The sequence below is a fragment of the Camellia sinensis genome, chromosome 7 (assembly GCF_055761805.1).
Source record: "Camellia sinensis isolate YWXY chromosome 7, ASM5576180v1, whole genome shotgun sequence".
Classification (NCBI taxonomy): Eukaryota; Viridiplantae; Streptophyta; class Magnoliopsida; order Ericales; family Theaceae; genus Camellia; species Camellia sinensis.
The window spans coordinates 46804232-46818986 of NC_138967.1; the positions used below are offsets into that span (position 1 = coordinate 46804232).

The 14755-nt window shown below is 36.3% G+C and overlaps 1 protein-coding gene across 3 annotated transcripts in view; it reads left to right on the plus strand.

Annotated features, from left to right (window-relative positions):
* The window catches only part of LOC114307370 (glutathione reductase, chloroplastic), a 29240-nt gene extending 14683 nt beyond the window's left edge, over positions 1-14557 (plus strand). For all 3 annotated transcript variants that reach the window (XM_028252774.2, XM_028252773.2, XM_028252775.2), the window contains exons 9-17: positions 857-944; positions 1053-1134; positions 8977-9050; positions 9458-9565; positions 9711-9775; positions 11311-11424; positions 12563-12662; positions 13872-13925; positions 14313-14557. In XM_028252774.2, coding sequence (XP_028108575.2) covers positions 857-944; positions 1053-1134; positions 8977-9050; positions 9458-9565; positions 9711-9775; positions 11311-11424; positions 12563-12662; positions 13872-13925; positions 14313-14399 — 772 coding nt within the window. In that variant the 3' untranslated portion in view covers positions 14400-14557. The remainder of the gene's footprint in view (positions 1-856; positions 945-1052; positions 1135-8976; positions 9051-9457; positions 9566-9710; positions 9776-11310; positions 11425-12562; positions 12663-13871; positions 13926-14312) is intronic.
* The last annotated feature ends 198 nt before the right edge of the window (positions 14558-14755 follow it).

Here is a 14755-nt window from a genome sequence, read left to right on the forward strand (position 1 = left end):
GGATAGGAAAACCTACACTATTTCAAACAAACCGAGAGACAAAGTCCACACTGCTCTAAGCCACCAAACAACGAATAAGCAGGTGATCTGTTTCACCACCATGATTTGCACATGCAACACCAATTCACATGTATTTGCTTACTCCAAATAAGATTATCGATGGCAAGAATGTTACCATGTGCCATTGTCCAAACAGAAAACACAACCTTTGAAGGAGACTTCGTCACCCAAACTGCCTTCCAAGGAAAATAAACATGTCTGAAGCCCATCAGAACTCTGTAGAAAGACTTCACCTCGAATTTGCTGGACTTTGACCTCGACCAAAACAAAAATTCCCCTCCCTCTCCCTCTCACATGCTTGGACAGTTCATAAAGCATCCCAAAAAGATCCAGTAGTTCCTTTACTTCCCAGTCACTGAACTCTGGTTAGAAAGAAATATCCCCAAAAAACATGATGCTCCCCTCTCCAGATATAGTCACTGAGAGCAGCTCTTCTGTAGCAATGCTAGCAAGAACTGAAGAAGCCACCTCCAACCTCTCTCCCCGCACCCAATATGATGCCAAAGACAAACCTGCATACCATTACCCATGATAAACCTCATTTGACACTAGAAATCATTCCACGCCCTTCTAACACCCTTCCAAAGACCCACTCTATATGACAAAAAAACTTCCAAAGACGTCCAATCTACCCACATGAACCTATGTATCATGACAATAAATTTTGTTAATTATATTCAGAAACTTCTTTAGCTTGGGCTTTTCTTGGGTATTACCATATTCTTTTTCTTTAGCTTGGGCTTTTCTACTGCATTTGTGTTCTTAATTCTGTTTCTCTTGAAATTTTTTAATGCAGAGGTTTTGATGATGAAATGAGAGCAGTGGTTGCAAGAAATCTGGAAGGCAGAGGAATTAATTTGCATCCTAGGACAAATTTGACAGAGGTATTATTATATCTATTGGAATTGTTTTTATTTACATGTTGGAGATTAGTGATGCCCGCATTTTTTCTTTTTGATAACTGAGCTCTAATGATACTTTTGATTATTTAGTTGGTTAAAATGAACGAGGGGATAAAAGTTCGCACAGACCATGGTGAAGAAATAAGGGCTGATGCTGTACTCTTTGCCACTGGTAATTCTGAACTATGTCCTATTTACCAGCATATAAAAATACTGAGTTTATGTATTGTTGATTTACATTTTAATCTTGCACGAAGAATATAAAGCATATGATTGCACTTGATTTGAGACTTAATCCCCCGTGAATGGTGTTTTATATCAATTTATGGTGGTGCTGGTGGCTAGTGGCACATATTTCTTTTCTTTTCTAAGGCAACAGTCTTATCCTATTGATAAAATTGACCTCATTGTTGTATCAAATAAAACCATTCATGATTCTTAATTTTGAGATCAAATTGTGAGAAGATACTTGGTCTTGCCCTGTGGTTCAATATATTTCACATCAGAAGGTCACATTTATTTATAGTTCCTCACAGAGCTGGACTACCCTAAACTCACATCCTCTATACTCATATCATCCCATGGTAGTTTTGACATTAACAGCCATCGGTTTAGATGTACATGTTTTACATTGGAAAATGCTTTCCATGCAAAGTGTTTTGCATGAAAAAATTATTCTCTTTATTTTGTTGGTGTTTTGAGACGTTGAAAAAGATTTTCCAAGACTAAAGAAATGTAGTATGTTCCTGTACAAGCATGTATTCTACAGAAATATACCTTTTTGTACTATTGAATGTATAGGTTAGGATATAGGTATGTATATTAGCAAATATATATACATGCATATCAAAGTGTGTACATATATATGCATGTATATACATGTAGAGTATAGGTATGGATTGTTAAGCATGTGTATGTATATGTTTATATATGTATTGGGTACATCATTGGAGAGTTTATTAGGAAAATGATTTGAAAAAAAATAATAATAAACAAATCCATGCCATTTTAGGCTTTTGAGTGGTAAAATATTCTCCTTGAAAATCTCTGTAAAATATTTTATGTCCAACCAAACACTGGAAAATTATGAAATGTTTTACATCAAAACAAATGGGTGTCAGTAGTTTATATTTCAATTAACCACTTGCTAAAATTTGTTCCAACATTAACCAAAAGATTTGGTCTTGGGCTAACCTAGTCCAAAAAAGAAGATTACCACCAAACAGGTCCTCAATGAAGAAATTGTCTACATTTCAATATCTCGTGCAGTCATCTTCATTGCTTTGGTCATTTTATTTTCTAGCTTTTCTTCCATTTGCTTTGTTTCTATGTAGGTATTGCATTTCATATTTGTTGATCAAGTCCCACTTATCTTCTTTGCTGCTCCTTTGTCCTCACTGTTTTACATCAATTCTGGTAATCACAGAACAAACAACAATCTGTCACTGCACCTAATACATTCAGCTCTGCATTCCTGTGATGTGACCCATACATCTGTTCAATCCAGATTCTTGGGGCAACACCACTGGCTATAACCTTTGATTCCCTCCCTCTTCTATTATTGATCTACCCACAGCTTTAGACGACACCCATTGTTGTTGTGATCTGCGCTCATCTGTGTGTTCTTCTCTTCCCCTCCCTACTACATACTACCTCAATATGGAATCAGAGCCAAACCTTGATCCATTCCATGTGGTGGTAAACTTGCTCTTTTGCTGCATTGACCTAGTGCCCCATTGCTGTACTCTTGTTGTACATCATCTACACAAAGACCATCTGCATAATACATAGCCTCCACAAGTTCTAAGTGAGACTAAAAGGACCCAAATCCATCTTCATCAGTTCCCAGAAACCAGTTCATCCATTCAGATCCATCGTTGACATTGTGATTGAGCAAGAGCCAACCAAAGTCATCAACACGAAACGGTGTATTTAGTGATCCAAAGCTATCCTAACTCTTTTTTGTTTCAATATATTTTCCTTGAGAGGGAAACAAATCAGGGGAGAATTACAAAAAAAATAAAAAATAAAAAATGGGAAGATCAAAAAATAATTACAGACATATAAAAACATTACACTACAATGGAAAAGATGTAAAATAATTACAGAACCGTGAAAAAAAAATTCGGTACCAAAATTCTCTTCTATTTCTCTCTCCTTTCTTCCCCTCTCCCTTGCAACCCTAACCCACCTACAAACCCTAGGCCACAACCAACCAACCCCTACGCCCGGAACGACTAGCCTCTCCCCTACCCTTTGCAACCCATCCTTGCATTGGAGGATGGTGGGGAGGGGCTGCAAGCACAGGGGAGGGATTGACCGATGGTGGCTTAAGGTTTGTAGTGGGTTAAGGTTGCAAGGGAGAAGGAATTGAACAAGGGAAGAGAGGAGAAGGAAAGGGAAGGGAATTTTGATAATTTCACCATTTTGTAATTAGTGCTTAGTGTCTAATATTTTATACAATCAGTTCCAAGCCTAGATAAAGAAGGGTTGGTTGTTAGGTAGCCTGACAGCCAATACGTAAAATCCTTGTCAAATCTATTATGAACATGAATCTTGCCATGTGTAGTGTAATTATTTTTTATTCTCCATTCTTTTCTAATTATTTTTGGCTCTTTCCATTTTTTTTTTTTGTAATTCTCCCAAAAATCAAATATGATGAACTAAAATCCAAGAAGAGCGGAGTTTTGGCAAGACAACTTAAAAAATAGGTTATGATGCTCATAGAAATGTGTTGTTATATGATGAATTTGAAAAAAAGAAAAAAAAGAAAAAAAAAACACTAAATTTTATTGGATGCCTTGTTAAAATAAAACTACTCTTGGAGTATCTTAAATTTCAATAATGTAAGTTGTACAATTCTATCATTATCGTACCATATTTTTGAGCGCGTGGGAACTATGTTCACCTTCCAATTCCATGTACCCAATGTTTTAAGCAATGGTGGCTGTTGTAATGGTAATGGTAATGGTGGTGTTGGTGTGGTTGTGGGGTGTAACGGTCATAGTGTAACGTTGGCAGCAACCAAAGCTATGAATTTTTTACTTGTTCACAAAATTTGGGATAATTTACTAATGCACACGTTTTTATTTCAGAAATCATATTTAGCGAAGGTTGAAATGGCTTTTGGTGAATTTTGTTTGATTTTTAAATACGATCCAACAAATGTCTTAATTTTTACACTAGTTTTAAGTCACTATAAAGATTTTTCTTTTTGTTGGATGTGTTTAATTTTCTTTACTTTACTAATTGTACTTGTGGATATATATATATATATATATATAATGAAGTATGGTTAATATTAAAAGGCGTGAATTACACTGACCTCCCTTGAGGTTTGAAGAAAATACAATATGACCCATAAGTTTTGCATAATTATATTGGGCTTCCCTAAGGTTTTAATTTATATAATACTTTGCCCCCCCGTTTTATAAAAAATTTGTTAATCGTATGAATAAAAAATAATAATGTTATCATCTCTTTCACATTGAAATGTATATTTTACCTTGTGTATCTTTGTGTCTTCATACCATCTACATTAGTTTTGGTTTCTTTAACCTTACTAAAAGGGAGGTCAATGTAATTATGTCAAAATTGTGGGGTTGCTTGTATTTTCTCCAAACCTCAAGGGAGGTCAGTGTAATTTACCCTATTAAAAATAATAGTCTCATACACATAATAAAAAATGATAACATACATATACTAATGTAAAAGTACATAACATGATATCCAATCTATGTTCAACAAATTTAACCTAAAACCAAATAGGCATAAGTTAATCAGCAAAGAATCAAATGAGAAAATAATTAGCATTTGTTGAATAGGAAAAATAGTAATGAAAGTTTGAAAGAAACGAAAAGAGAGGACTAAGCTCATTTAACTTTTATACTGACTCAAATCTTGTAGAACTTGAAAACAGGACACTTTTAAGTATGTTGATCTAAGATTTTCGAATAAGTTTTATATACCTTTTCTGTGATTTTAATAGCTAAAAAAAATGAGAAAAATGATTTGATTTACAAAACTTGTAAAACATAGAAGTGTAATGGTCGTAATGGTGTTGTAACGGCCACTACAATCTTTATGTAATGGTAGCAACCGTTATAGTTGGGAATTTTATCACACTATTACAGGGGCCTTAACGGATGGCGGTAATCACTGAAACTGTTATGTAATGGCATTTTATAATGATTGATGCCAAATTTTAAATTCTTGCACATACCAAAACGATTCATGATCCAAGTAACATAGGGCCGTGCGGTGTTATTAAAGGCGATAAGTGCACCAAGGTGCCAAGGTCTCCTGGTGCCTAGGCGCAAGGCGAGGCGCAAGCTTCACCGAAGTGAGGCACATCTTGTACGGAAAAAAATATAATTTAATATAAGGAAATAATTTAGGGTTCAACATAAACAAAAGGAAGTGTTAAACATTTAGTGTTTTTTGAAAATTAAGAATTATGGCTAATTTTTCTTCTATCATTGATTTGGGGTTGAATGCCCAATATATTTGCATCTGTAATAAGAGTAGGGATCTTCTATAGTTGCACTATATTAAATCAATGGTCAGATTTTAAACAAAATCAGTTAAAGAAACAATAAAAAACCCTCAACACGCAACCCTTGCGCCAGTTAGGCGCCGTATCACAGTTGTAATGTATTATTGATTGATATCTGATATCTTGTTTGTTGATATATTTACAATTCCTATATATAGAAGAAAATGTGGTAGTAGGTGTAGGAGTGAAGTGGAGGTGGTAGATGGAGTGTGTGATAGTGGAGGTGGTAGGTGTGGAGTGTGTGATAGTGGAGGTGGTAGGTGGAGATAAATTCTAACAGCCCCCCGCAAACTCAAGGAGGATAGAAACTAACCAACTTGAGTTTGGAGAAAGGAACAAAATAATAAAATACATAAAAATAAAAGAGGATAGGAGACACTGTATGGTCGTGTCAGACCATTGGTGAAGACACTGGATGGTGGTGTCATAACGTTGTAGAGGACACTGTATGGCGGTGTCAGACCGCTGTAGAAGACAGTTTATGGGGTCATGTCGGACCGTTGTAGAAGACAGTTTATGGGGTCATGTCGGACCGTTGTAGAAGACAGTTTATGTTGTAACAGTGGTTGTGACAGTTTACAGAGTCTTGCTGGACCCTTGTAGAAACTAACCGGAATCAATGTCGGGACAGTTTACAGAGTCTTGTCGGACCCATAAAGGAGCTAACCGGAATCAATGTCGGGACAGTTTACAGAGTCTTGTCGGACCCTTAAAAAATCGCACCCTCAAAAGGTGTGCCCAATCTATCAAAAGGCGTGCCATCAAAAGGCGTGCCCAATCATCAAAAGGTGTGCCGGACATGATGGCAAGGCACGTGGGCGCCTTGGCTTGCGCGCCCGTTTGTCGGCTGGTGGCAAGAGGCGCGCGATGCGCGTGGCTGCCTTGCTATTTAACCAAGGTTGATGCTGAGGCTGAGGCAGAGAAAAGCTGCGAAAAACCTCTGAGAGAGATTTCTGAGAGAGATTTCTGAGAGAGATACTGTGTAACACTCTGTTGCCTAGAAAATGGCTTCATCGTCTTCCCGCGGGCTGCTCACCCTTTTTCCCGACCTCAACGAGTCAACGAGAGAGAGAACTGGTGCGGTGGCACTGGAAACTCAACCAAGCGCCCCGGAGTTTGCTCCGTTGAACTTTCCGATGCGGTCGGTGGAGCAAAGAATGGCAGTGCAGTCGGATGTGGAGGCCAATCAGTATACTCTGAAGGCATGTGTGGAAAGCATGACGGCGGTCACAAACTTGTCGAACCGGCTGCAGAGTAGGACAAATGAGGTGCAGCATTTAAACTCCCAGCTGGCTCTGCTCCAACGCATGTATAAGGATGCGCGAGCAGAGATAAGCGTGCTAAGGGCAGAAAACAAGGAGCTGAAGCGGAAGTCCACCGTGATGTTCCGATTCGGAGGGCCACCATATGCTGCAGTGGAGGAGCAGGGAGTAGTGATCATGCCCAGTGGAGTGGGAAACACGGAGGCAACACCGGCAAGGGCCGCCCAGGACGGAGGCAAGAAGAAAAGACTGGCGGAGTAGGCGAAGAAGTGAGGTCGGTTGGTGGCCGCTGTAGAAAAGAAAACAAATCTGTTGTTGTTGTTGTTGTTGTTGTTTTTTTTTTTTTTTTTTGTGTGGTTTGATGTAGAAATGTGATCGGGGTTGATCCCTGTCATGAATGAAATGAAATGTATGGTTTTGTTTTTTTTTGGTTAAAAAAATAAAATAAAATAATGGTTTGAAAAACCAGTGATGGTGTGTGAATCTGTGAGTTGATATTGCATATTGGGGTGGTGGAAACAAGAATATTGTGGAGAAAAAGAGAATGTGGTGGAAAAGTGAGGCCACTCATATTATTAAAATAGAAAATATATTAAGAAATTAAAAAAGTGATATTATTTGGCGGAATAAATATATATATGAAAGTGGCTGTCATGAAGAAAGTGGCTGGCATTAAAAAAGTGGTATTCTATATGAAAGTGGCTGTCATTAAAAAAGTGAAGTGTGTTCAAACTGCCAAAAGGAAGAGAGAGAGAGATAGTGGGCTGCATGTTTGATCACGACATAGTCATCCTGCTCATCGTACTCGATCTCAAGCTCATCGAGGAAGAGATGTGCTGGCTTCCTAACCACCATAGCAGAGAAGAGTTGTCCTGGCTTACAGTTATATTTTAAAAAAAAAAATATGATGATGGTGGTGGATGGAAAATATATTAAAATGGAAAAGTATATATATATAATAATAATAAGAATAGTGAATTGAGTGGCCCGAGAGGTTCAATGCATTTGCTGATTTATTTATTTATTTTATTTGTTTTGGGTAGAGTGGATCACATGGGTGAGGAATGATAATAAACACAATGCATATTTGTTTATGATGATGGTGGTGGATGGAAAATAGTTTAAAATGGTTATGATTTGAATAAGATAGAGCTAGGAACCAGAAGAGATACCATTCATTCCCCTGGGCCCATTTTGACTGATGAGGGTAATGAAAATCATGGAGATGATATGGGCAGTGAGATGCACGAAGACACCGAAGAGCTCAATGCATTACTTTACTCTGATGATGAGTACGGCGATGGCGATTATTCTGAAGATGGCGAAGAAGCAAGCACTGGACATTCGCCCAGTATGATGACTCAAAAAGAGGAAACTGTTTGATGGAGGTTATGATGTGCCACCACTCATGAACACTGCTGTAAGCTCTGTTAAACCCCAAAAATGCTTCGATTATGAAGACGATGCGCAATCTAGTTGTGCGGATGGCAAAAATAGCGGTCTTGGAGAATCGGGTTTGTTCTCAGGTAACAAGAGATCAAGGACAGAAGGTGGTGATTTTAAAGAATTCAACTGAGCTGCCAGAGACACAGAGGAAGAGAGAGGTTTGAATTGGTTGAGATCCGGCGGGCGGTCAAGGCAAGGTTGCCGCCCGCCGGAAGGCGAAGAACACCAAGATCTTTAACCTTGCTCTGATACCATGTAAAAATTTATGTATTATTGATTGATATCTGATATCTTGTTTGTTGATATATTTACAATTCCTATATATAGAAGAAAATGTGGTAGTAGGTGTAGGAGTGAAGTGGAGGTGGTAGGTGGAGTGTGTGATAGTGGAGGTGGTAGGTGTGGAGTGTGTGATAGTGGAGGTGGTAGGTGGAGATAAATTCTAACAACAGTCGCCTGGCCTAAAACACTACAAGGCGCAAACCTTGGGTCTGGAAAGGACTTGGGCCTAGGTGCGCACCTAGGCACACCTTATCGAAGTCGCTTGGCCTGGAACACTACAAGGCGCAAACCTTGGGCTTGAATGGGACTTAGGCCTAGGCGGGCCTTTAATAATGTTCCCCCAACTACGCTCAAGTAAAAAAAGAAAAAAAAGAAAAAAGAAAAATCTAATGAATAGTTGAACAGTCACTTTAGTTTCTGATTTCTAATGTAAATTTTTAGGTAATTATATATTTTTTCTTGATCACAGGTCGTGTTCCTAACACAAAGAGGTTGAATTTGGAACCTGTTGGTGTTGAGCTTGACAAGACTGGAGCTGTAAAGGTCACTATCTTTTTCTTCACCTTTTTCATGTATTTCTTGCTCTTTGATATAGTTCATATGGCAGTATTCATGAGCATTAAAAAGAGGTAGATTGGATTTTTGGGCTTTTTATATAGTTTTAAGTGCTACACTTATCAGAGATGGATAGCTGGACTTAGTTTACTAGGCACATGCTGCTTATTCTAGCTAGTTATTGTATAATTATTTTAGGTCTCGTGTAACAAGAAAGTTTTAATGGTTCTTAGTGTTTGTAAGCTTCTTATCTTTAATTTGTTTAACAAGTTGTTCTTCTTGATCTATTATTACACGGGCTGTTTGATGTTGGCGAAGGAAATTTGTTTTGTTAGAGAAAAAAATTGTTTGTACCATGAGAAGTTAACGTCTGTGAGGTGTCCCACTCATTTCAGGTAGATGAGTACTCTCGCACAAACATACCAAGCATATGGGCCATTGGTGATGTTACAAATAGAATGAATCTTACTCCTGTGGCCTTAATGGAAGGAACATATTTTGCGGTATGTGGTCAATCTAAACTTTTATTAGTTATCGTTATTGAGTTTGCATTCTTTTTGTGATTAGTTAACATTCCTATATCACTAGGTACTTACATGATACAAGTAATTTCATGTTGACGGATTCAATTTTTTGTGTTGCCTGCAGAAAACAGTTTTTGGTGGGCAGCCTAGCAAACCTGACTACGGCAATATACCTTGTGCTGTGTTCTGGTACAATTTCTGCTCTTTTTGCACATGCTTCCTTTCTTTCTTCCCTTGGGTAAATCACTTCAGAGTATCCATCAGTATAGTGAAAGACTGAAAGTGCTACAGTTTTAAAATGGTTCTTGGTACAATTGTAAAAGAATTATCCATATTCAGAGCTTGTAACAGAATCTAACTTATTATGTTGGCTGGAATTAAAAAAATTACTAAATTTTTTTTAGTATGGCATATCTCTATCTGAATGATGGATTGTTATGCATAGATTAGCTCTGCTAATTGACATTTTTTTTTTCCCACTAGGCTTTATAAATTAGAAATCATTAAAGGTAGGATCAAGTAGCATGATGATACAATTATGTGGGTGCGTTGCCATTTCTCATTATACAGTTGATATATTATATTTTATTTGATAAACCCCTATACAGTTGCCGTATAAAGATACATTTTTCTTCTCATTTTTTGTGTTCCTTTGTTTTGTTTTGGCTTTTGCTTTTGCTTTTGTTTTTGATTTTGTTTTTGTTTTTCCTGTTCCCTGGTAACTTTGATTACGTGGAACTTCTTGAGTTTATGTAGTTTTTAGTCTCATCTGCAAGAAGTTTTGTGGGTGTTAATTGTGCAATTGGATATCTTTCTCTGCTTTTCTACCTTTGCATCTTCCTCATATTCACTGATGTACTTTCTTTGACTACTCATTGTATTCTCCTCCCCAATCTCTCTCATTGTTTTTAGCAATTGGGAGCTTGTATTTGCTTTTGCTTTTGTTTTTGTTTTTCCTGTTCCCTGGTAACTTTCATTACGTGGAACTTCTTGAGTTTATGTAGTTTTTAATCTCATCTGCAAGAAGTTTTGTGGGTGTTAATTGTGCAATTGGATATCTTTCTCTGCTTGTCTACCTTTGCATCTTCCACATATTCACTGATGTACTTTCTTTGACTATTCATTGTATTCTCCTCCCCAATCTCTCTCATTGTTTTTAGCAGTCGGGTGTTGGTATGTACACTTTATGCTCAATTTTTCCCTCATATTATGCTTGTTTTTCTCCTCATGTATCTTTCTGTAATTACGTACATGTCGATGATAGCTAGCTTCTCTATAACTCCATTATTTGATAAAAATAAGTAGTTCCATTTGAAGAGTCTAATCAATTAAGTCATTATTTACAGAATGTTGACTAAATTCTGAGTGCTTTTTGTGTCTGCATTTTTTGGAAATGGAATTTTGTCTAGTACAGGACAAAATTATTGTTTGTGTAACAGGGATCTTAGTTTCTTTAATTGAAGTTTCCTTTTCCCATCCTGTAAATCCATCTGGCAACCTGTTGCTTTGATGATATTATTTATAATCTCAATATTCTGGAGTTCACCTTGTTTTTGATACCTACTTCGGTTTTTTGCCATTGGTACTTGTGTACATTATATAACATGTGACCAACTATCAATTTATGTAGCAATAAATGCCATTATCATGGTAACTAAGTTGTCATAAATCATCATATTTTCAGTATTATTTATTGTTAAATTGTGTCGTCTTTTGCTTCGCAGCATACCACCCCTTTCTGTAGTTGGACTCAGTGAAGAACAGGCTATGGAGCAAGCAAAGGGTGATGTTTTGGTTTTCACGTCAACATTCAATCCTATGAAGAACACCATCTCAGGGTACATGATTGGACATCTATATTTATTAGATCATTTTAAAGGCTTCAAGGGAAACAGATTACCTTGGTGTAGAAACTTGTTTTAATCTCATAATTTGCATGGCTAGGGATTTAGAACTTCTTCTGTCGATGATTCCTGCCTGTTCAGTACTTAGAAGTTATTAATTCAAGTCTCTACCTGAGGTCAACCTTCTTATTATCCTACTTGCTTATAAAAACGAAAGCATCAAATAAAGACTTGAACACTTAAACTATGTTATAGTGTGATACCCAGCTCTGAAGTAACCTTAGGCATTGTCTAAAGATAGATACTCATCAATCATGTCTTCTTGACATTCAAAAAACTTTGAAGTTATGAGGAATTATTGCAGATGAATTTAGCATGCCATGATAGTAAAAAACAAAAACAATGTGCATCTTTATAATATTGTTTTACCCTTGATCGTATGTGTAGGAAGAATTTGTTAATTCATTGGACTTTCATGTAAGAGGAACATATCCATTTGAGCTTCACAATTGCTCGTGTTCTATCAAGCTACAAAATTGTCTTTTTCATCTTCTAATATTTTTTTCCCATGCAAAATATATTTCACTGGAAAATAAGTAGTACGGGAAGTGGAAACTAATTTCTCTTTTTGAAGTCCTTGATAATGTGTGTTTCTTGTATCCCATCCCAACTTGATCCTGCTCCATTATAGATGTGTGGATCCCCCATATGTTTCATTTCTTCCCATAAGCTATGGTTTGATTTGATAAAAGTTATCATCTGGAAGATTAAGGGGTGGTTTGGCATCCCCTATATAATCCATCTTTTTATCTTTTTTCCATCACATCACTTCTTCACTTTTTTGCACATCTTTTCGTAAAAAGACAAAAAGTGCACTTATTTAGATCATCCCAAACAACCCCTAAGTTTGAGGGACGTATCATAAATGCTGTTTGAGAAATGTCTTCCAATTTTCCGCACTACTTATGTTAGGGCCTTTGATATGCAGTTTTGTTAGCTTTTTTTGGATATCGGTTACATCGAAATTAGTTGTTCATGCTTAAATGTTTGTAGATGTAGCTCGACCATTTGTATTACCTTATGATATTGCTTCAATAAACTGTGTTCATTCTTGTTATCATTTTGTCAATAGACGGCAAGAGAAGACGATTATGAAGCTTCTTGTTGATGCTGAGACAGATAAAGTTCTTGGGGCATCCATGTGTGGGCCAGATGCGCCTGAGATTATGCAGGTATGGTTGTCTCCATGCAATGGCTCATAGAGCATATAGGTTTGAATGCATGATTTCTTCATTCACATGGAAACGAATAATTTATATATTGGTATTTTATTTTGATCCTGAATAGAGTACGAATTTGATGTGGAACTTGAGCACCATAAAAATGAAATCGGTCAGGGTTCCAATTTGTTTTGTAGAATGATCCAAAAGTGTACTTAAATTTTCCAAAACAGTGTTAGTTGAGTTGATCAGTGTGAAAGGTGATCAGTGACAAAGACGAGATGATACCTTCTCGATTCAACTAACACAAGGAGCCTTCCTAATACTTGGGTTGTTGTGACTATGAGGACCCGTCTTCTGCTTTTTTACTCTCTGTAATGTGTGATGCTATATCCTCCATTTAAACATTGTTGTTGCATTTCTCACATCCTTCACCTAAATTTGCTTTGGCCTTTGTATTAATATTTTGGTACCTTCAACTTGGGTTACCTCTTTCATCTCAAAGCATTCATTGGCCTTTGTATTATAAGCATTCATTCAAGTCCATTACAAACCTTTTTTGGCTGCAATCATTTCTTGATTCATTTCGCCAACTGCTGCCTAAATCTCCCGTTTTATTGGGTTTTGGCTAAGCCTCAACGTTCTGCGCTATGAAAAGTTAGGTTATGATTGCCGTAACAGTTCTCATCAATTTTATTTATTTATTTTATATTTTAGTTGATCTCTATCAATGTTACTTAGAATGTTAATCGTTCTGGTATGTAAAACGAGAAAGGGAACGTGGTATGTCACATGTTCTAAAATATAGTACGATAGGGGTAGACTTGTATATATTACACATAATTTACTCTTAGAGTAATTTTCTTTTAACTATTAGGTACAATAAAATGTAAGTTTATTTATTTATTTTTTTTCCAAATTAATTATGTAGCAAAACAATTTTATGAACATTATGACTTATTTTTTATGTTTTGTCTTGTCAAAATTTAACTTACCTTGAATTTTATTTTATTATATTTGATTTTTTTTCTTTATAAAGAAATATATTGGAAAAAACTTTTGAAATCACTTTGGATCACTAAATTTATTATTTTGAGACGAAAGTGTATCATGTTTCAGAATGTGTGCTCCAATACAATATTTGTTAAGGTACTAGCATTTTTTGATAACACAGATCTTTATATATTCAGCTTTTGATATTTTTTGGGATATCCTTCACAGGGCATTGCTATTGCACTCAAGTGTGGAGCAACTAAGGAACAATTTGATATCACAGTAAGCGCTCTTCACTTTTCTGAAATATGATAGATATATTACTTATTGCGACAAATGTTCTCTCACAACCTTCTTGTTCTTTTATTCTGGCATCTGAACTTATGTTTGTTGAGCTTTGGAGATATTTATTGGAATTTTTACTCAGGGTAGTGTATTATAAGTTGTTTGTCACTGATATTTGCCCTGAATTTCTTACTTTTTAAATTTTTTTTTTACCCTTATTGCCAGTTTCAACATTCATGGAATACTCCCATCTAAAAATTATAATAATGAAAAAAATTCATCGAATACCTCTGTTATTACAATGATTTAATTTTACGTATTTTTTTTATTTTTATTAATTGTTTTTTTTTTTTGGGGGGGGGGGGGGGGGGGCTTTGGTGACAGGTGGGCATACACCCTTCTGCTGCAGAGGAATTTGTCACTATGCGATCAGTGACTAGGCGTCTTACTAAGCCGAAGACAAATCTCTAAATATGAATAGCTTATAGAAACACATATTTGTGAATTGTAAGCACTCTTAGACAATTTGTTTCATAATAACTGGCCACACAGGAAAAATAGAGACAAGGATTGGACAACGTTGTCTGGTTGAGCTTTGGTCAAATAAATGATTTTTTTGCACTTGTGAATGGTTAGTGTTATTACTTTCGTATTTACATCTTAAGCATATAACTAGGTGTAAATTTGGATGGTTTAGTCAACTGTTTTCTCATATGTTGGAGTTGTTTCAAAATCTCTACTGAACTGTTTTCTCATATCTTGGAGCTGTCTCAAAATCTCTATGAGCATGTAGCAATTTTGTTGCAAAATCTCTCTATAAGAGTAAT